Below are 21654 nucleotides of genomic sequence, written 5' to 3' on the forward strand. Positions count from 1 at the left end.
GAAAACGTTTCAACTAGCAAGACAATATCAAACTTCTCAATGTAGGCTCTTATTTCACAGTCATAAACATTTCTCAACCCTTCAATATTATATGTCATAAACTTGACAATCCGTCGAGTACTGTCACAGTTGGCCCGGCCTACCCATCATTCCTTAGACTTCGTGGCAGTATCGTTACCACGGCTCAATGATTCTGTCAGTGTCAGCTGTCGACCACAATCAACCACAGCCCTCGACCTTGTCCGTGGCCTGTCGGTCATCACGCCTTGCACGGGGTTTTCGGCATTACTTGGTTCTAGGGCATCATGAAAAACAACATCGCGTTCAACCCTCGTGGGGTTTCCTTGTATTACCGTACTGAGAGGGAGTGAGGCGGTTGTGTTGTCGTCATCGATGACGAGTTTGATGGCGTCTTCCTGCGGGGAAGCCCCAAGGTCAGCCACCGGCGACTGGGGCAAGGCGTCTTGCGCGGGCGAAGGCTCCTCTGTCGTGACGTCTGAGCCCGCAGAAACTCGGGAGTCCCCTGACTCTGACGCTGGCTTGTCGTCCCCGTGAGATGGTCGGTCCCTCTGGCACTCTGCTTCGCTGTCTGTGCCTGTAAGGCTGGGAGCTGACGGGATTTTGGAGGGGGGCGGGGATCTGGAGGGAGGCGGTGATTTGGGGGTGGGTTGGGGTTTGGTGCGGGGCAGGGATGGGAATTCCCCGGGCTCTAAAAGACCCGAAGGAGCGTCGTTCTGTCGTGGATGCGGGTGAGTGTCACGGTGTTGGTCCCAGCCGTGAAGCCTGGAATCCTGCCGCGCTGCATCATGGTACCTGCTTTGGTGCCTGTCGTAGTGCGTAGTTTCGTTGTACCTGTCGTGGTTGACAGCATGGGAGTACCTGTCGTAGTTGGCAGCATCTGAGTACTCGTTCATGTACCTGTCGTTTTGGGCTGCGGCTGCGTAACTGCTGTGATGTTCCTTGTCGTTCTGGTGCCTGTGGCTGCGGCGAGATTGGAGCGGTCCGTCCACAACCAGCGTGTTGCCCCTGTAGTATGCGTGGATCCCCCTGTCACGATGCTGTCGGATAATGCTTTGCTGTCTTGACGTCAGATCACATGCGACCCTCACACCTTTCTCGTTCAACTTGTCTCTGCCTTTTGTTAAAATGTCCATTTTGTCTGACCACTTCGCCAATTTCGCTATCATAGGTTGCGGTCCTGATCTGTTCGTGTGAAGGCGATGTGCACGTACTATGTCGTCACGCGACCATTGTTTATCTGGTACTGTGTTGTGTAGCACGTTTATCAGGGCAGTGGCACACGCATCATAACTTTTTTTTCCACTTGTGTCAGTCTGGGGAACGTTGAAAAACTTTAGATTGTCTCTTCTGGAAAAGGCTTCTAGTTTATCAAGCTCGTCATCAACGGATCCGCGGAAATGTTCTAGTCTATCTTCCATTTCTCTCTGACTGTTTTCAAGAAAATCCATTCTGGATTGGATAAAACCTATCTGTTCAGTCACTGCTCGCAGAGAATCCTCCATGCGTCCTACGAGTCTGGTTGAAAAGTCGGCGAAGCGTTCATCAAAATGGCGGAAAATTGTGTCTTCCAACCTTGATGCGTGTTGCTCGTTTGTACTCAGAATCATCTTGTGGAGTCTTTCTTCAATGCCTTCTTGAATGCTATGCACTGGTCCCGGGTTTCTTTCAATGTCATTGGCACACATCAACACTTGCAGTAAGATGACTGTCAACAACACACACTGTACTCTGGCCGTGCTCGACTTTCTCGTGAAACTGTTGATCATGGCTGCTGTCACTTTTGCCCGTTTGCACATGAAGTTCAGAAAAACAGCACAAAATCCACCACAAATGGCCCGGAACGCTATATTTTCCACCGGCATTCTAACTGTTGTAGTCTTACATACACTTGTACTAACCTTGGTTGAACAAAACAGCGTGTAACTAGGAAAACTTGATGAACAAGCAGGAGCTTGGAAAAATGCGACCGGCCGGAAGCCTGAGGTGTGCTCACCCAGCGGAGAGAGAGAGAGAGAGAGAGAGAGAGAGTGAGGGGAAAGACAATGACAATGACAATGACAATTCTTTATTTTACGAGGGTAACAGAATAAGCATTGGTATACTTTTTTGCATCTGGCCCTCGCCCTAAAGAGGGACTAAATCTACTTTATTCCCCCCTCTGCTTCTTTACCTCTGTAAACTTGTAGAGCTAGTTATTTTTCGATAATGGCCCAGCAACCAAACAAATAACGAGCCAGCAACAGCCTGAATCCTCGATAGTGCAATGGGTTGAGAAGCTGTTCTGTTTTGGTACTACTTTTGCGACTGAAAAGTTCCGAACGCTCTATACGTACGAAATATACATCTCTGGAGCAAACAATACAAACATACCGCATTTAAATTAACAACTACAGGCCTGAACACATGAATCTCCATATAAAATCCATGAGTTAGGTTGTTATCTGAATCTAGATCTGCCGTGCACACACCGTTCATCACAAGCAAATTCCCAAGGCAAGTAACTCATACTCTTGCTGACAAGAGTAGTTCCCCTTCTTTTAACGCAGTTTCTTCGACAACACTGACTGCAATCCGACGGTCAGTTTTCAACAATATTTCATTTTATAAACAGATCACACGCAACCAAATGCACACATCTCATCAATTTAAACAACATAAAGCGGTTTCATACACTATTTTCCCCAGAAAACTGAACTTCATACAGTAATTAACGTTGGAACACGGGTGCAAAAGTTCGTCTGCTAGTCCCATTTGACGAAAGAACATTTTCCTGAACGATACTAAAACATAAACAGAACACACAATATCTGCCTTTACCGCCACAGCAGAATAACAGCATATCTGTGTACTTGATTTTAGTCTAAAACAGGGAAACTGACAAGAAGTGTTAACAGAATGGAATGATTTGCACGGAACTATACAACCGCGCATTAATCGATCGCCTGCGCAGGTTGACTGGTTGAGTGATTCGGATTCGATCAAACTTTCGCACAAAAACTCCTGTTTTCTTTGAATAACTGAAGAAAGGAGGAATAAAGAGGTTACACACCTCGTCTCAGTGATTATTAAAAATAATGGTCTCAGTTCGCGGTCATGAAAAAGCTCGCTGAAGCTCGCATTTTTCATGATCCGCCAACTTCGACCATTATTTTTAATAATCACTGAGACTCGGCATGTAACCTCTACATAATAACGACTACTACATACTTACATAATTAGTAAAACAGAATAAGTTTATGTACATAAGTGCATTATATGAAACATTGTAGTTTATAAATGTTCATGACAAGGTGCAAAGCAAAAATTTGCAAGTCAATTAGAGTCAGAATACTATGCAATAGTACTTCAACTCTGCAAGACAATGGATAGTATGCAGAACATCATAATTTCGTGAACAAAACTATAAATCAAAAGTGAGTGACTGTGTCCCAAAGGATATAACAATCAAGAATATACTATTTTCATTAAATGGGATATATATTTATTTTTGAAAGAATCTGTGCTGGTAGCTTCCCGTAAGGCATTCGGAAGAGCGTTCCAGAGACGGCCACCTGAATAAACTAGACTAGACTTAAATAAGTCTATCCTAGGAAGAGGAGTGCTAAATTTCATAAGGTAGAGTTTCGGATATAATTTTATGCATAAAGATTCCTTTGTTAAAAAGCAGTCTTGACTTTAGAGGTAAGATCCCTAAATGTATGTAGTCTAACTCTGGGAGAGAGAGAGACTGAGAGAAAGAGAGAGAGAGAGAGAGAGAGAGAGAGAGAGAGAGAGAGACACACACACATAGACACACATGGAAAGACAGAGGCGGAGAGACTCAGACGGGGAGACACAGACAAAGACATACATACAGAGAGAGAGACAGAGAAAGAGACAGACAGAGACAGACAGACAGACAGACAGATAGACAGAGAGTGACTCGAGACGGAGAAACAGATAAATGAACACCGGGTGAGAGAAAATGACTCGAGAGAGAGAGCGCATGAGATATTGAGAGAGAGAAAGAGATTGAGAGAGAGACAGATACACACACAGACACTAAGACAGAGCGAGGAAAGAGACGGAGAGAGTTGCATGGAGTGTACGTGACAGCACAAATGGGACAACAGTGACATGATACTGTTTGAATTCCAAAAAAGCGCAGCTCATTTCCGGAACAGCACAGATAACAAAGTTGGTTTAAACAACTGATCTCGTGAGAACGGCAACAAACCGTTTAACGACTCATGTCACCTCTCCGAACGCATTACAATAGGAGCGGACATCAATGAAACGGGTAAATTTTAAGGGGCTTATTGTCTGTCAGGTCTTAATTGCATATATTGGACATGAATTGGTTTATACGATTCGAGTTTTACGCCCTCACGGCTTTTTCAGTGATGTTTGCGTGTTTAGGTGGTATCACCCATCTCATCTGCACTTCTGCACTTACGGTAGAATGACCATGACCAAGATCTTTAACGTGCCATTGTGGTGACACGGGGGGTACGGTGGGAGATGGATACCGTTTCTGGGTCTGCACATAAAGTTGACCCGTGTCCGTCCCGGCCCGGATTCGAACCAGCGACCTCTCGATCACAAGTCCAGTGCTCTACCACCTGAGCTACCCGAACTAAGTGATTTGTCACGGTACTGATCGGGGACAGGCTAATCCACCCGGCAGGGTATTATGCCGCGTACCCAACTGTACAGACGAAAATCCGACCCGGCAGTGCGTAACCGTGTCAGTGTGACTTCATGTTCGCTTCACTCTGAATTCACTCAATTGTTTTGGTTCAGGAAACTGTGACAGATTCCGATTCAGCCAGCCGTGACTTGAAACTATGGTGCGCACAAAACTGAGTAGAGGTCATTAATATTACCAATACACACTCGTCAGTGGTATGCCTACACATGCGTAAACTAAGCCCATTTCAGCAACAATCTGTCGAGCGGCGACCAGACGAATATCATACATATCGCGTCACAGGCCGTCAAACCCATTATGGGCATTAAAAGCTGATGATAAGCTAAACATTTTGCGGTAAATGTCCAGCTCACATTTTTTTAATTCAATTTACAGAACTTTGTCTTTTGTTTCGTATACAAACATTACACCACGTAAAAAACAACACAAAAACACACACACAGCCAGACAGCAAGGACACCAGATGATCAGCCGGTGGCAAACAGGCACTTGCTTCTTGTTAGCCTAAGTGGGCACACATTAAAAGGGACAGTGCAGGGGTCACAGCATTGCTGAAACAACGATTTGTCTTTTTGTCGCAGATTACGAACTGCCGAAAGCTTTACACAAGTTTTACACAGATATCGATGCCTTCACATACCTTTAGTGTTGCCAACCAAAGCCGGGAAACTCTATGCGGTTTGTCAGTTCACATCTCCCGCCAAAACTGGTGGTCTGTAATTAACATTTCCCGTGAACACATTCTGGGGCTCAAAGCTGTGTGCGGTATGCTAAAATGGACCCACATACCATCTTTTAAACATTTCAGTCAATCTTATTAATTTGAACTTGCGTCCTTAAAAAATTGACTCGACAAACATTCATACTCGATCAAAAACAACTTTTAGACTTTTTCTAATGTGAACTTGCGTCCGGCGAAAAGTGGAACTCGCAGGCATGCTGTTGCTGCCGACACAGTGACCGAACAACCGAAACAGTTTGCTGTCTATGGCCGGCGGGCCATGTTAAGCTCATAGTGTACCTTGTGTGTGTGACACCTAGAGGTCACCGGTTCAGAAGGCCGGCGGCTGAAGGCATGCGCCACTGAACACAAACTGATGTGTCTGCCTTTCAGCGTGCATACTACCGAGGGACCCGGCGGTAACACGAAGTGAAGACAACTGTGAAAACTACTGAGATGACGTGATATCCGACGTCATATCTGTCATTAAAATCGAATTTATCTAAAACAGAGATACTGTAGTCTAAAACGATTGCATTGTTTTCCTTATCTTTTCTTAACTCCAAAAATACATTGATACATGTCGCGTGTCCGTCATGCAATCCGTCTCGGTATTCAAGTTCAGATTAACCAAAGCCTCACTTACTGTAAAGTCTTGACTGGTTTTCAGTGTTGATGTTTTAGTTTCAGAGCGACTGATTGACTAAATGTTTTGATATCTCTTCACAACTCAATTCCGAGTGTGCAGGGCAGTTTCGTTACATTCGGAACACAGTGGTCACACTGTTGGCTCTGAGAAACTAGTTTCGGAATTAATACTCACACCAACCAAGCAAACAGTCGTCCATCTGCCCCTGCAGCTTATCATCTAATCTTTTTTCAGTCATTCACAATCAAAACAATAACATTGCCAAATCTAAACCCCAACACGATCATCCCCTTCGTTTTACATTTAGTCAAGTTTTGACTAAATGTTTTAACGTAGAGGGGGAATCGAGACGAGGGTCGTGGTGTATGTGTGTGTGTGTGTCTGTCTGTCTGTCTGTGCGTGTGTGTGTCAGTGTAGAGCGATTCAGACCAAACTACTGGACCGATCTTTATGAAATTTTACATGAGAGTTCCTGGGAATGATATCCCCGGACGTGTTTTTCTTTTTTTCGATAAATACCTTTGATGACGTTATATCCGGCTTTTTGTAAAAGTTGAGGCGGCACTATCACACCCTCATTTTTCAATCAAATTGATTGAAATTTTGGCTAAGCAATCTTCGACGAAGGCCGGACTTCGGTATTGCATTTCAGCTAGGTGACTTAAAAATTAATTAATCTTCTTCTTCTTCTTGTCGTTCGCTGTTAGATCGTCAGTCCGGACTGCAGGGCGAAACGTGCTGTCCTCTAAAAAAAAATTAATTAATGACTTTGGTCATTAAAAATCTGAAAATTGTAAAAAAAACAAATTGTTTTTAAAACGATCCAAATTTACGTTTATCTTATTCTTCATCATTTTCTGATTCCAAAAACATATAAATATGTTATATTCGGATTAAAAACAAGCTCTGAAAATTACAAAAATATAAAAATTATTATTAAAATAAAATTTCCAAAATCGATTTAAAAACAATTTCATCTTATTCCTTGTCAGTTGTGGGTTCCTGATTCCAAAAACATATAGATGTGATATGTTTGGATTAAAAACACGCTCAGAAAGTTAAAAATAATAGAGATAAAGAAAAGCGTGCTATCCTTCTCAGCGCAACTACTACCCCGCTCTTCTTGTCAATTTCACTGCCTGTGCATCGAGCGGTGGACTGACGATGCTACGAGTATACGCTCTTGCTGTAAAAATGCAGTGAGTTCAGTTTCATTCTGTTAATTCGACAGCTTGACTAAATGTTGTAATTTCGCCTTACGCGACTTGTTGTCATTCTTTTAGAGAATGTCAGTGTAATCATCCGTAGTTTTCGTTATGCGGTTCGTACATTTTATTGTTTTAAGTCTGTTTTCATTTTACAGAATTCATTAAAGCAGATAAACCAGTTTGTAACGATAACAATTAAAATGAACAAGTACACATTAATATTGCATTGATCTTCAAGTTCCAATGTACAAGACAATGGTCAGCATTTTCGCCTCAGAGTGGTTGTACAAACACTACCTCACCTTATTCGACTTGCACGAGATTCAGTCTTCACGCAATCTTTCAGTGATACAAAAGACTGTAGAGTACACAAGACTGTCTCTGATGCAACTCTTTATATAGCCTGAGCAATTATTTGTAAAAGTCACGTTTCCAGGTCAAAGACTTTTACATTGTTCCGACATAGGGACATAGCAACCTCGAAAATAGTACAAACGAAAAAAAGAAGAAAGGCACGCACCTCACATTCTCCTTTAACCCCCCCCAAAAAAGTGACTTGAAGTAAAAGTGTAGAGGTATTTTTTTCACAGAACACACCACGAACCATGTCTCTTATCAACTGTTTCTTTTAATCGACAGAAAAGATTAGGAGTGAGAAAAATGCAAATGCCATCATGTCCGTTACACAGCAAAAAGGGATAAAACGTGATAAAACCACTCGTGGCTTCCAGAAACTACGACCAGCCCATTCTGATAAACCGGCACGGTTGGTCTAGTTACCGGTAAGGCGTCCGCCCTGTGATCGGGAGGTCGTGGGTTCGAACCCCGGCCGGGTCATACCTAAGACTTTAAAATTGGCAATCTAGTGGCTGCTCCGCCTGGCGTTTGGCATTATGGGGTTAGTGCTAGGACGGGTTGGTCCGGTGTCAGAATAATGTGACTGGGTGAGACATGAAGCCTTGCTGCGACTTCTGTCTTGTGTGTGGCGCACGTGTCTTGTGATATGGCCCTTCGTGGTCGGCTGGGCGTTAAGCAAACAAACAAACAAACAAACAAACCATTCTGATAAGCATCGCTCCACGGATATTCCCAGTTGTCTCTGACCGGACGCTACAGTCCTACGCGAATCTATCAAAACAAGAATGAAGAGTTATCTCCCATATGTTTTTCGCGAGCAGTGATCTAAATTTGAGATCAGTGTTCGCGAGACGAAAATGATTGCAGATTGGCCGACTTCGACAGTGATCTCCGTTCTGTTCTTGACAGTTATGATCAAGACATCGTTCTAAGGTCAAAACAAGTCGAAATTTTGGGACTGCTGCCGGAAGGAGACCGTAATATATGGTTTCATCACTGTCAACTGGTTATCAATCAATCAATCAATCAATATGAGGCTTATATCGCGCGTATTCCGTGGGTACAGTTCTAAGCGCAGGGATTTATTTTTCTTTTTTTTTTTAATGCAATTTATATCGCGCACATATTCAAGGCGCAGGGATTTATTTATGCCGTGTGAGATGGAATTCTTTTACACAATGCATCACGCATTCACATCGGCCAGCAGATCGCAGCCATTTCGGCGTATATCCTACTTTTCACGGCCTATTATTCCAAGTCACACGGGTATTTTGGTGGACATTTTTATCTATGCCTATACAATTTTGCCAGGAAAGACCCTTTTGTCAATCGTGGGATCTTTAACGTGCACACCCCAATGTAGTGTACACGAAGGGACCTCGTTTTTTTGTCTCATCCGAAAGACTAGCACTTGAACCCACCACCTAGGTTAGGAAAGGGGGGAGAAAATTGCTAACGCCCTGACCCAGGGTCGAACTCGCAACCTCTCGCTTCCGAGCACAAGTGCGTTACCACTCGGCCACCCAGTCCGCACTATCGTCTGCTCCAGTGAGCGCCGAAACCGTAACGGTTGATTATCACGTGACACTTTTGCCATATTTAGAGTTGTTTGCACAGTAAATATAGCCGCGAAAAATAGCTCGCTTGAAACTGTCTTACATATCAATTCCTTTGTAATTTAAAAATTACAAAACACCATAAAAATCAATATCGACGATCGCGAATCTGCTTATATCAATAATACATTACAAAAAGCTCTGAATATGTAAAAAAAAAAAAAATCGGTTTCAACTCAAGGCATCCTGTCAGGAAGAGAATGAGCCGAACTCATTTTGACCTGAGTTCAGGATGCGACCAGACTCAGTACATGCATTTGCGCAACGAAAGCAGCAATTTAATTCAGAAAAAAATCGAAAGACCAAAAGATAACTGCTAGCTATGCGCAAAACATGGAGTTCGCGATTATCTTCAGTCAGCAATATTTTTTTTATATATAAAAGCAGTGCTTGGCATTTCACATAAATATCTCAGCGGAGGGTAAAAAGACAAACAACCAATCAATTCGCCCTTGTTTGAAGAACAGATATACAGGGAGAAAAATAGGGGGAAACAAGAAACACACTAAACAGATAAATCGAGAAAACGAAAGAATTAAAATAATCTGATATACTTGATGCGATGCGCAATAACAAACCGCACGACGGTGACACACATCACGAAACAAACAAGTCGCGTAAGGCGAAAATACAACATTTAGTCAAGCTGTCGAACTCACAGAATGAAACTGAACGCAATGCAATTTTTCAGCAAGACCGTATACTCGTAGCATCGTCAGTCCACCGCTCGTGGCAAAGGCAGTGAAATTGACAAGAAGAGCGGGGTAGTAGTTGCGCTGAGAAGGATAGCACGCTTTTCTGTACCTCTCTTCGTTTTAACTTTCTGAGCGTGTTTTTAATCCAAACATATCATATCTATATATTCTTGGAATCAGGAACCGACAAGGAATAAGATGAAAGTGTTTTTAAATTGATTTGGACAATTTAATTTTGATCATAATTTTTATATTTTTAATTTTCAGAGCTTGTTTTTAATCCAAATATAATATATTTATATGTTTTTGGAATCAGAAAATGATGAAGAATAAGATGAACGTAAATTTGGATCGTTTTATAAATTTTTTTTTTTTACAATTTTCAGATTTTTAATGACCAAAGTCATTAAATAATTTTTAAGCCACCAAGCTGAAATGCAATACCGAAGTCCGGCCTTCGTCGAAGATTGCTTGGCCAAAATTTCAATCAATTTGATTGAAAAATGAGGGTGTGACAGTGCCGCCTCAACTTTTACAAAAAGCCGGATATGACGTCATCAAAGGTATTTATCGAGAAAAAAAAACCGTCCGGGGATATCATTCCCAGGAACTCTCATGTAAAATTTCATAAAGATCGGTCCAGTAGTCTGGTCTGAATCGCTCTACACACACACACACACACACACACACCACGACCCTCGTCTCGATTCCCCCTCTATGTTAAAACATTTAGTCAAAACTTGACTAAATGTAAAAAGAACAACAAAAAAAGTCGCGTAAGGCGAAAATACAACATTTAGTCAAGTAGCTGTCGAACTCACAGAATGAAACTGAACGCAATGCAACGCAGCAAGACCGTATACTCGTAGCATCGATCAGTCCACCGCGCACGGCAAAGGCAGTGAAATTGACAGGAAGAGCGGGCTAGTACTTGCGCTGAGAAGGATAGCACGCTTTTCTGTACCTCTCTTTGTTTTAACTTTCTGAGCGTGTTTTTAATCCAAACATATCATATCTATATGTTTTTGGAATCAGGAACCGACAAGGAATAAGATGAAAGTGTTTTTAAATTGATTTCGAAAATTTAATTTTGATAATAATTTTTATATATTTAATTTTCAGAGCTTGTTTTTAATCTGAATATAACATATTTATATGTTTTTGGAATCAGCAAATGATGGAGAATAAGATGAACGTAAAGTTGGATCGTTTTAGAATTTTTTTTTTTTTTACAATTTTCAGATTTTTAACTAAATTTTAAGCCACCAAACTGAAATGCAATACCGAAGTCCGGGCTTCGTCGAACATTACCTGACCAAAATTTCAACCAATTTGGTTGAAAAATGAGAGCGTGACAGTGCCGCCTCAACTGACTTTCACGAAAAGCCGGATATGACGTCATGAAAGACATTTATCCAAAAAAACAAAAACGTTCGGGGATATCATACCCAGGAACTCTCATGTCAAATTTCATAAAGATCGGTCCAGTAGTTTGGTCTGAATCGCTCTACACGCACGCACGCACACACGCACGCACACACGCACACACACACATACACCACGACCCTCGTTTCGATTCCCCCTCGATGTTAAAACATTTAGTCAAAACTTGACTAAATGTAAAAAGAAGAAAAAATTTGCTTGAAACAACAAGACAAAACAAATCGTTTTGGGTTCTTTTGAAAGTGAGAATGACTGAAAAAGATACCTTTCATTATTATTATTATTTTTATTTTTTTTAAAATTGAAGGAGGGGGGGGGGGGGGGGGATCGTCGCTGTAATAAATTGGCGTGAAGGACAGTCATTAATGTGGGGGGGGGGGGGGGTGTCAGCCAAGGATCGAGTCGGTGAATTATGAGTTGTAATCGAGCAGGCCCACTGATCTTGCGTGACGCTAGCCGCAGGCTAACCTTGTTCGACCCTTGTCAACCCGAAATGTAACACACCATTGAATCTCAAGAGTCACAAAAAATATATGCTTGAAACTCAGTTTCTTCCAAGTAAAAAGAAAAAGCCACAAAAACGGACTCAGATCACGGTTTCACTTACTTTTCAAGAAGTCTTCTCCAAATTTCTGTCCGGACAATTGTACTGTGCGCCGCGTCACTTGTCACCGACTGCTGTCTCGCGAGCCGCGTGTGTGTTTACGTAACATGGCCAGGTCACCTTGCGGCTTTGTTTTCTTAGTGCTGATTGGTCCAGAAAGTGGGCAGGTCCCCCTACGTGTAAGCTTCAACTAAAAACTCGCCTGCTCTGGACAACTTTGGCGATGAAGCGTATACATGTCGGCTTTTACCTGTTGAATATCACTGGCGCACGACTCGACTTCAACTCATATTGTGTTGCACTTTTACTATGTGTTATGAAGGACAGATAAGTGCGCTACACAATTTACACAGGGTGTCTGGTGTTTTCTGGTGTTTTGGGCTTGGCTGGTCAGACTTTAGGCTGATCTTTACATAAGTTTGTTGACTTCTCTGACAAGTCGACCCGTGCCAGTGCATTCATATCAACCATCCAGCCCGTCCATCAATTAATAATGAATGTAGTTTGATCTTTTTTGCCCCCTCTATCCGCCTTCTGTGTGCGTACCAGAATCCCTCCCAACGCCGGCCGTGCCTTATGCGCGATCATGAACTTCTCACTTGACAAATGTACAAAAGTGTTAACAAATCAATATACAGTTATGTCATTTCCTTTTTTTTCTAAAAAAACCCCACCCACCCTCGAAACTGAAGAGTCAACTGCTTTTCTCAGAACCGGAGATATTGGTTTACCACAGATCTCTGTCAAGACTAAGGCGTCATTAGCTGACCTAGAGACAAGCCAATCAGTGTAGAAAATTCGAGTTATGCCGGTGTAACACGAAATCTTTACTCCACGAAAAATTTACTCCGGAGTAATAATTTCGTATGAAATTCTTACTCCGAGTACACATTTCGTACGAGAAAAGAACTCCCCAAGGCACGAACAAATTACTCCCTCCACGAAATGTTTACTCCTCATTTTTTTTTATATTTAGTCAAGTTTTGACTAAATATTTTAACATTGAGGGGGAATCAAAACGAGGGTCGTGGTGTATGTGTGTCTGTCTGTGCGTGTGTGTGTGTGTGTAGAGCGATTCAGACTAAACTACTGGACCGATCTTTATGAAATTTGACATGAGAGTTCCTGGGTATGAAATCCCCGAACGTTTTTTTCATTTTTTTGATAAATGTCTTTGATGACGTCAAAGTTGAGGCGGCACTGTCACGCCCTCATTTTTCAACCAAATTGGTTGAAATTTTGGTCAAGTAATTTTTGACGAAGCCCGGACTTCGGTATTGCATTTCAGCTTGGTGGCTTAAAAATTAATTGATGACTTTTGTCATTAAAAATCTGAAAATTGTAAAAAAAAAAATAAAAATTTATAAAACGATCCAAATTTACGTTTATCTTATTCTCCATCATTTGCTGATTCCAAAAACATATAAATATGTTATATTCGGATTAAAAACAAGCTCTGAAAATTAAATATATAAAAATTATTATCAAAATTAAATTGTCGAAATCAATTTAAAAACACTTTCATCTTATTCCTTGTCGGTTCCTCATTCCAAAAACATATAGATATGATATGTTTGGATTAAAAACACGCTCAGAAAGTTAAAACAAAGAGAGGTACAGAAACGCGTGCTATCCTTCTTAGCGCAACTACTACCCCGCTCTTCTTGTCAATTTCACTGCCTTTGCCATGAGCGGTGGACTGACGATGCTACGAGTATACGGTCTTGCTGAAAAATGGCATTGCGTTCAGTTTCATTCTGTGAGTTCGACAGCTACTTGACTAAATATTGTATTTTCGCCTTACGCGACTTGTTTTCCTTTATTTTTATATTTAGTCAAGTTTTGACTAAATATTTTAACATCGAGGGGGAATCGAAACGAGGGTCGTGGTGTATGTGCGTGTGTGTGTGTGTGTGTGTGTGTCTGTGTGTGTGTGTGTGTGTGTGTGTGTAGAGCGATTCAGACTAAACTACTGGACCGATCTTTATGAAATTTGACATGAGAGTTCCTGGGTATGAAATCCCCGAACGTTTTTTTTCATTTTTTTGATAAATGTCTTTGATGACGTCATATCCGGCTTTTCGTGAAAGTTGAGGCGGCACTGTCACGCCCTCATTTTTTAACCAAATTGGTTGAAATTTTGGTCAAGTAATCTTCGACGAAGCCCGGACTTCGGTATTGCATTTCAGCTTGGTGGCTTAAAAATTAATTAATGACTTTGGTCATTAAAAATCTGAAAATTGTAAAAAAAATAAAAATTTATAAAACGATCCAAATTTACGTTTATCTTATTCTCCATCATTTGCTGATTCCAAAAACATATAAATATGTTATATTCGGATTAAAAACAAGCTCTGAAAATTAAATATATAAAAATTATTATCAAAATTAAATTGTCCAAATCAATTTAAAAACACTTTCATCTTATTCCTTGTCGGTTCCTGATTCCAAAAACATATACATATGATATGTTTGGATTAAAAACACGCTCAGAAAGTTAAAACAAAGAGAGGTACAGAAAAGCGTGCTATCCTTCTTAGCGCAACTACTACCCCGCTCTTCTTGTCAATTTCACTGCCTTTGCCATGAGCGGTGGACTGACGATGCTACGAGTATACGGTCTTGCTGAAAAATGGCATTGCGTTCAGTTTCATTCTGTGAGTTCGACAGCTACTTGACTAAATATTGTATTTTCGCCTTACGCGACTTGTTTTTACTTCCAGTAAAAATCTCGAACGCGAAAATGGGATGCGTGCGAAGGGATAATGCCAATAATGTGATCTCGCACAAACAAATGTCGCGCTACCCTCCCTCCATCCCTTCCACCACCAAGACTAACAGGGAACACAGGGCCGGACCAAATTCCTTTGAGGGGGGGGGGGGGGGGGGGGGTTTCCAACTGAAGGCAGGGGTCCAGGAGCCGCTGAGGCCCCGGGTGGGGTGCAGGGGCAACGCCCCGCTGGGGGGAAAAGCCTCCCAGAAGCTGAGAACATTTTGCATTTGTGAGGTCATTTTTTGGTCTTTCCTTGCAACTGGGAATCAAAATTACACATTTTCAACAGTAACAAAATACTTCAGATATTCATTTACCATAGTGGTTCAGTGGAATAATGCCAAAGACATATATGCCAAGTAAATAAGTCTGACATATTTTTTTCTTTTCTGGGGGGGGGGGGGGTTCCGGAACCCAGGAACCCTCCCCCCCCCCCCCCCCCAATCCGGACCTGGAACAAGGGAGTAAAAATGTCGTACACCTGGCATGGGAAGTTACTGAATTGCTCGTGTTAGGGTGAATTGATTTATTCGTTATTTATTCGTCAGGGGAGCCGTAACAGTATTGTACAAAATGTTTACTCGGAACCTGTCGCGGGGAGTACTTTTCTCGTGTAATGGGGGAGTACGTTTTTCGTAAAGGGAGTAACATTTTCGTACGAAATTTTTACTCCAGAGTAAAAATCTCGTGGGAGTAATTTTCTCGTGTTACACCGGGGTTGGCCTTGCCAAGCTTGCTCGGTCAGCGCATTGTTGGACACACGCACATGCATGGCTGTTTTTTCCCCCTCATTCATCGCTGAAATTGCGACTGTGTATGTCTGTATATGTACGTGTACTACTTCACTACTTTTGTTCACAGTTCATCTCACCTTCAAACCCGCCACGGTATTTTCTCTGTGTGTGTGTGTGTGTCGCGTTTCGCGTGCAACTGACACAACACTGCGACAACATGCACTTGACTCAACCAGGCTGCTCATTTGTGACCCTCCACCACGAAATGAGTCGCATGTCACCTCGCGCGGTTCTGCGCAAGGCTTAATATAAGTCCGGGGAGTGTATGGTAACAGCGTGAGGGTCACCTTAGTCACAGGCTTATAACTCAAACAGTTTTTGCTCTTTTCTAAAACGGGTTTCACCACTGAATAGAGCATAAAAAACTCTCTAGGAAAATGTAAAAATATGAAAATCATGCAAAGGTGACATGCGACTCATTTCGTGTTGGAGGGTCACATTTCGTCACTGGTGTGTGTGTGCGTGTGCAGCTGACATGACACTACCACATGCACTTGACTCAACTGCTCATTTTGTCACTGCATGGTGCGTGCGTGTGTGTGCGTGCGTCCGTTTGTCTGTGACTAACAAGGCACACCATCACCAATATAATAACAACATAAAACCCACAAAATAAATCAAACAAAAAATAATTATAATATTTTTTTTTAAACCCACACACACAACAACGTCAAAACGGTCAGCAACAAAGCCCGATGACAAGCTCTGTTAAAAATATTCTGAAACTTTCATTTCAACAAGCATTTGACTCTCGGATAACACAAATACACATGGATTCACACACACACACACACACACAGACACACTGTAAAACAAAATATAAACACCCATTCAAACACACATGTGTATGTCACTACATGTACCACACACCCACATTCAAGACACTCGCACACATATCAACTTATAAAACAAATTATAAACTAATTTCAATAAAATGAATAATACAAAAACAAGCAGAACACCATTAACACTTGTATTCTTCTTTTTAATTAACAGACATAGCCTGTTAGCCTGTTATCTGGTGTTTTTCCATCATTGTTCAAAACTGCACTTGTCAAACCACTTCTCAAAAAACCTAGTCTTGATGTCAATATTTTGAAGAACTATCGTCCTGTATTTAATTTATCATTCTTGTCCAAAGTGTTTGAAAAGGTAGTTTTGAAGCAGCTGTTGTCATATTTGAACGCCCATGATTTGATCTCGCACTCTCAGTCCGCTTATCGCCCTCTCACTGTTCTGAAACAGCCCTACTTAAAGTAATCAGTGACATTCTGTCTGCTCTGGATGGTGGTGGTGATGTGTCAGTGCTTACCCTACTTGACCTTTCTGCAGCGTTGGACACGATTGACCATGTCACGCTTCTTCATGGACTTCAGACTCTGTACGGCATCTCCGGTCCACCGCTAGCATGGCTTGAGTCCTATCTCATTGGCAGGACTCAGGCTGTGCTTGTCGATGGCCAGATGTCTGCTCCAGCCCCACTTTCTTTCGGCGTTCCTCAAGGTTCAGTACTCGGTCCCATCCTTTTCATCATGTACACTAAGCCCCTCTCCACACTGATTCAAAACCATTCTGTTTTAAATCAGTCTTTTGCTGATGACACCCAGCTGTATAAACCCAGTCCCCCTGCAGAGACACATTCCGCCATCCAGACATGCATCACTGATGTTAAATCTTGGATGGTCGATAACAAACTTAAGCTGAATGATGATAAGACTGAAGTCTTACTGTGCAACAAGAAGAACACTACATTTCCCTCTCCCCAACCTGTTTCTGTTCAAATAGGCAACACCGACATTCTTTTCTCACCATCAGCTAGAAACCTTGGATTCACCCTTTTATCTGACATGACCCTTAACAAACATATATCTTTAGTCTGTAGAGCAGCTTATTTTGAGCTTCGTAAGATCAGCACCATTCGCCACACACTCTCCTCTCAAACAACTAACACTCTTGTCTGTGCCTTTGTTCTTTCTAAACTTGACTACTGCAACTCTCTTCTCTCTGGCTGTCCTCTGTACCTCCTGCATAAACTACAAAAAGTCCAAAACTCGGCAGCACGCCTCATTCTGAAAGCACGAAAACGAGATCACGCAACACCACTTCTTCACACACTGCACTGGTTACCTATTCAAGCCCGCATTGACTACAAACTGTCCACCCTCTGCTTTAACTTCTTTTCTGGCTCGTCTCCTGCTTACTTCTCTGAACTCCTCACCGTCTATTCTCCAGCAAGACAACTCCGTGCCTCTTCTGACTGTCGCATCCTCACCATTCCACACACCAAAACCAAAACATACGGACAACGCACTTTTACTTTCTGCGCACCCACACAATGGAATTTTCTCCTCTTTCACATCCGCCACTCTCAGTCACCCCAAGCATTCAATGCAAACGAGCACTTAAAACGCACCTCTTCAAGAAATACAACCCCTGATTTTGTTTTCTCAGTCCATCAGTAGGCTACATGTAGTGTATTTGTTGTTTTAGTGATAATGTGACAATCTAGGGCTGTTTTCAGTATTGTTGATAACATGTTCTGTTTGATTAAGGGTATTCAGCTGGTATTTCCTTGTTTTCACTACCTATTTTATTCATGTTTTTATTACTTAGTTAGTGGAAGAATCTTTTGTATGTATGTTTGATGGTGTATGCTTTTAATTAAGCGTTGCTGACTATGAATGTAGATGTAAATGCTTGTATAACTGTGTTTTAATTTTAAATGTGTCAAGCGCAAAGAGCATAATTGTAAAGTTATGATGTTGCGCTATATAAATGCTCATTTATTATTATTATTATTATAAATGTGCACATAACACTAACCCTGAATGATGTCCATTAGTTTTCAGTTACAGGCCAAGGCCACATATCCTTTTATAGTATACACCTTTATCCACCGGATGTTAAGTAAACAAAACATATATATGTCTCTTCGCATTGTCATTACAATCAACAAAACATATGTTGTCCCTTCACATTATTAGTTCAGCGCTTTGAGCAGGGTTAAACCCTGGATACATGAGCTATATAAATAGTATGCATTATTATTATCATTATTATTACAATGGTATGGTGCTGAAAGGAGTCCTAAACTTTCACAAAATGAAAATACTATGATATCCAGATGAGCCTCCCCCCCCTCTTTTTATACCTACGGTATAAGACCTCCCCCCCCTCCCCTTTTCACTCTCACCTTCAGTTCACACACACACACACACACACACACACACACACACACACACACACACACACACACACACACACACACACACACACACACACACACACACACACACACACACACAGAGGATATATATACTCAACAACTAGAATAAGGATGCACATCACAGCATCTTGCAGATTTTGTTGTGGGCCAGTAGGTTGTATTTTCTGGTGAATCCTTTCTGGCAACCAGAGCAAACAAACTCTTTAACTGTGGAGTGAGTAGAGCTATGGTTTCTAAAGCTGTGTCTGGTATAAAACCCTTTTCCACAGTGCTCACACATGAATGGAGCCAGCCCAGTGTGCACTGTTAGATGGCGCTGCAGAGGAGTTTTTTCGAAGAAGCGTTCATCACAGTGCGGACATTGGTAAGGTTTATACTTGGTGTGTTCCATACGCACATGGCGTCTGAGAGTGGGGCCACAGACAAACTGTTTGTCACAGTAGTCGCACTTGTAGCGTTTGATCTTGAGGTGGTGGAGAGCAATGTGGTCTCGCATGTGTCCCTTGGTCAGAAAGCCCTTGCCGCAGTATTCGCAGTAGTGCTTGTAGCACGAGACCCCTTCGTGGACCATCTTGGCGTGGCGACGACAGGCATGTTTGTTCTTGAAGACCTTCTCGCAGGATGGACAAGGGAATCCCACTTTTGCCCCCTCTCTGTAGGCCTCCACATCCTCTTGGCTGCGGTGCTGTTTTTTGTGGGCCTCCACTACTGATCTGTTTGGACACCACTTCCCACACTTGAAGCAGCTCTCTCCCTTCCCGTCCTCCGCCCAGATGTCTTCTGAACATGGTGTGTGCTCATCCAGGTCCTCCACCGATTCAAACTTTGACCCACAGATGCTGCAGAGGATGGCCTTCCCCTTGTAAGTCTGGTTATGATGGTCTTTGTAGGCCTGGACGTCTTCGAAGGTCTGGTAGCAGCTGCTACAGATGTGGGTGGCGTGGTGTTGGTAGTAGTGGACATGGACGTCTGTGTAGGAGTTGAGCAGTTCTTCGCCGCACGTTTGGCAGTCGTGGAACCTCAGGTCTGCTGGGGTACGCTCGCAGTTGTAGGCATGTATGTGGACATGTCTCTCCAAGTCTTCCATTCCCAAAGCGTCATGATCGCAAGTGAAGCAAAACCCTCGCTTCTCTGTCTCATGCTGGCTGAACACATGAAGATTCAGCTCATGCAGCCCATGAAACGTGCACTTGCAGCGTTTGCACTCAACAGCATCGAACCTGGAAACATCTTTCTGATGGTTTTCATATTCCATAGTGGACAGAAACTTCTCTTCACAAATTCTGCACTGGTTGTCCGGATTGCTGTCAAATACAATATTCTTACAGTCTGCCTCAGGAGCAGACACATGGTCAGTTTTACTGTTCAGGCTTGCTTCAGCTGAAGATTGCATAGCGTGGGGCACGAGGTGGGGATTGGAGCTGGTGGAAGCAGACACACTCTGAGGATGGGGCAGTCTGTTCATGGGCTGATTTTGTTCTCTGTAACCCTCACTCTCCGCATGGTGCCCTGCTGATAAAGCTTGAGTAGGTCTGTTGCTGTAGTCTTGGAAGATCACCATGTTTGATCTCTGATGAGGGCTGCTGATGCTAGAGGGATAGAATTCGGGAACGTGGTGGGCATATTGGTGACTGTCATGCTGTTGCTGCCGAGTGTAGGCACTGCAGTATTCAGCATACAAGGTTTGTTGGGTGTGAGAGGGACCCATGAAGAAAGCCCCGGTGCTCGCTGAGCCAGTGCTCATCACATAGTTTTGGTCAGATATTGAAGCACCTTTTTCTCTGGGTAGCCGCTGTGCTGATGCTGCATGAGCCGGTTTGTGGGAAGAAAAGCTTGCGCCTACATCCTTTTGCTGATGTTCTGCCATGTAGTGTTGAATGCCTTCTTCAGGAGCATTGTTTGTCTGCTGAGCTGGTAACAGCAACACACCATACAGTTCTCTAACAGCTTGTTTTTCTTCAGGTGGCAAACTTCTCCTGGTCTTCTTAGTCACTTTTTCACCTGCTTTTCGACCATTATCTAGCAGCCATGGAACACAAGAGGTTGCTATATTTGTTTTGTCTATTTTAAGTGAAATGTCAGGAGCCAGTGACTTTCTGAGACGCCTTACAGGATGCTGCTTAACTGTCTTTAAAGACGAGCTGCCCTCTTTTAAATCTGATGATGTTTTTACGAATGAATTTGCTGTTGAAGATGATGTTGATGTTGTTTCTGTTTCAGTTTCCCTGCCAAGCATGTCTCCTTCCATAGAATTAGGTTTTGAATCTTTACAGCCTTTCCGACTTTGGCTCTTGACTGGTTTCTGTTTTGTGACTTTTCTATTTTGTGGAGCAGTGTTGATATTCTTGGTGGGTGTAGATGCAACTTTGATTTGATTTTTTGAGGGTATTTTCACAGCAATTGTTGTTTTTCCTCCCCTAATACTTTTCTGCAAAGCCTGTTTTGTTTCCTGGGGATAACGTGGTTTTTTTAACCTTCTGGATTGTCTTTGATTACTTGACTGCTTTTCTTTGCCATTATTAGGGTTTTCATTTCCACTTCTATCACCTCCACAGGGCAGATAATCTGCATCAGAATCATTTTCAGACCTGACATCAAGTTCAGTGATGGCTTTTTTTCTCAGCTTTACACGCTTCTGTGGTGCTTTTTCAGACTTCTTTTTAAGTCCAGAACCACTGGGTTTCTGTGCAAAGCTCATGTCCGGTGTCTGAGTATCATTTTGAGAACTTTTCCTTTTTATCTCAACAAATGAAAAATTGCATTTCTTAAAAAAATCACTCTGATGATATTTTGTGTCAAGTTCTCCATCACTGTGGGAGCACATGTCAAAGTTTTGTCTTGGAGTCTGCACATATCG

The 21654-nt window shown here is 42.4% G+C and overlaps 2 protein-coding genes across 5 annotated transcripts in view; both read right to left on the reverse strand.

The window, feature by feature from the left end:
* The window catches only part of LOC138966659 (tyrosine aminotransferase-like), a 45492-nt gene extending 33334 nt beyond the window's left edge, over positions 1-12158 (reverse strand). For 3 of the 4 annotated variants that reach the window (XR_011455737.1, XR_011455735.1, XM_070338961.1), the window contains exon 1: positions 12008-12158. The gene's annotated coding sequence lies outside the window, so the exon portion shown is untranslated. Of the gene's footprint in view, positions 1-7591; positions 7633-12007 lie in introns of those variants that run through there. The other variant, XM_070338967.1, reaches the window with a different exon arrangement.
* Positions 12159-18915: 6757 nt separating this feature from the next.
* LOC138971490 (oocyte zinc finger protein XlCOF6-like) lies at positions 18916-21495 on the reverse strand. The gene is made up of 2 exons (XM_070344265.1): positions 21345-21495; positions 18916-20708 (listed from the first exon to the last, which is right to left on the reverse strand). The coding sequence occupies exons 1-2, from the start codon at positions 21493-21495 to the stop codon at positions 18916-18918; spliced, it is 1944 nt and encodes a 647-aa protein (XP_070200366.1).
* Between the last annotated feature and the right edge of the window lie 159 nt (positions 21496-21654).

This window comes from Littorina saxatilis, linkage group LG1 (assembly GCF_037325665.1).
Source record: "Littorina saxatilis isolate snail1 linkage group LG1, US_GU_Lsax_2.0, whole genome shotgun sequence".
Taxonomy (NCBI): Eukaryota; Metazoa; Mollusca; class Gastropoda; order Littorinimorpha; family Littorinidae; genus Littorina; species Littorina saxatilis.

Excerpts from the sequence above, each read along its gene's own strand:
- LOC138971490 (XM_070344265.1), bottom strand. The coding sequence starts at position 21,495 with ATGAGCTTTGCACAGAAACCCAGTGGTTCTGGACTTAAAAAGAAGTCT. Across the intron at positions 20,709-21,344 it reads AGATTATCTGCCCTGTGGAG|CTCAGCAGACAAACAATGCT; the intron begins GTGATAGAAGTG and ends TGCTGTTACCAG.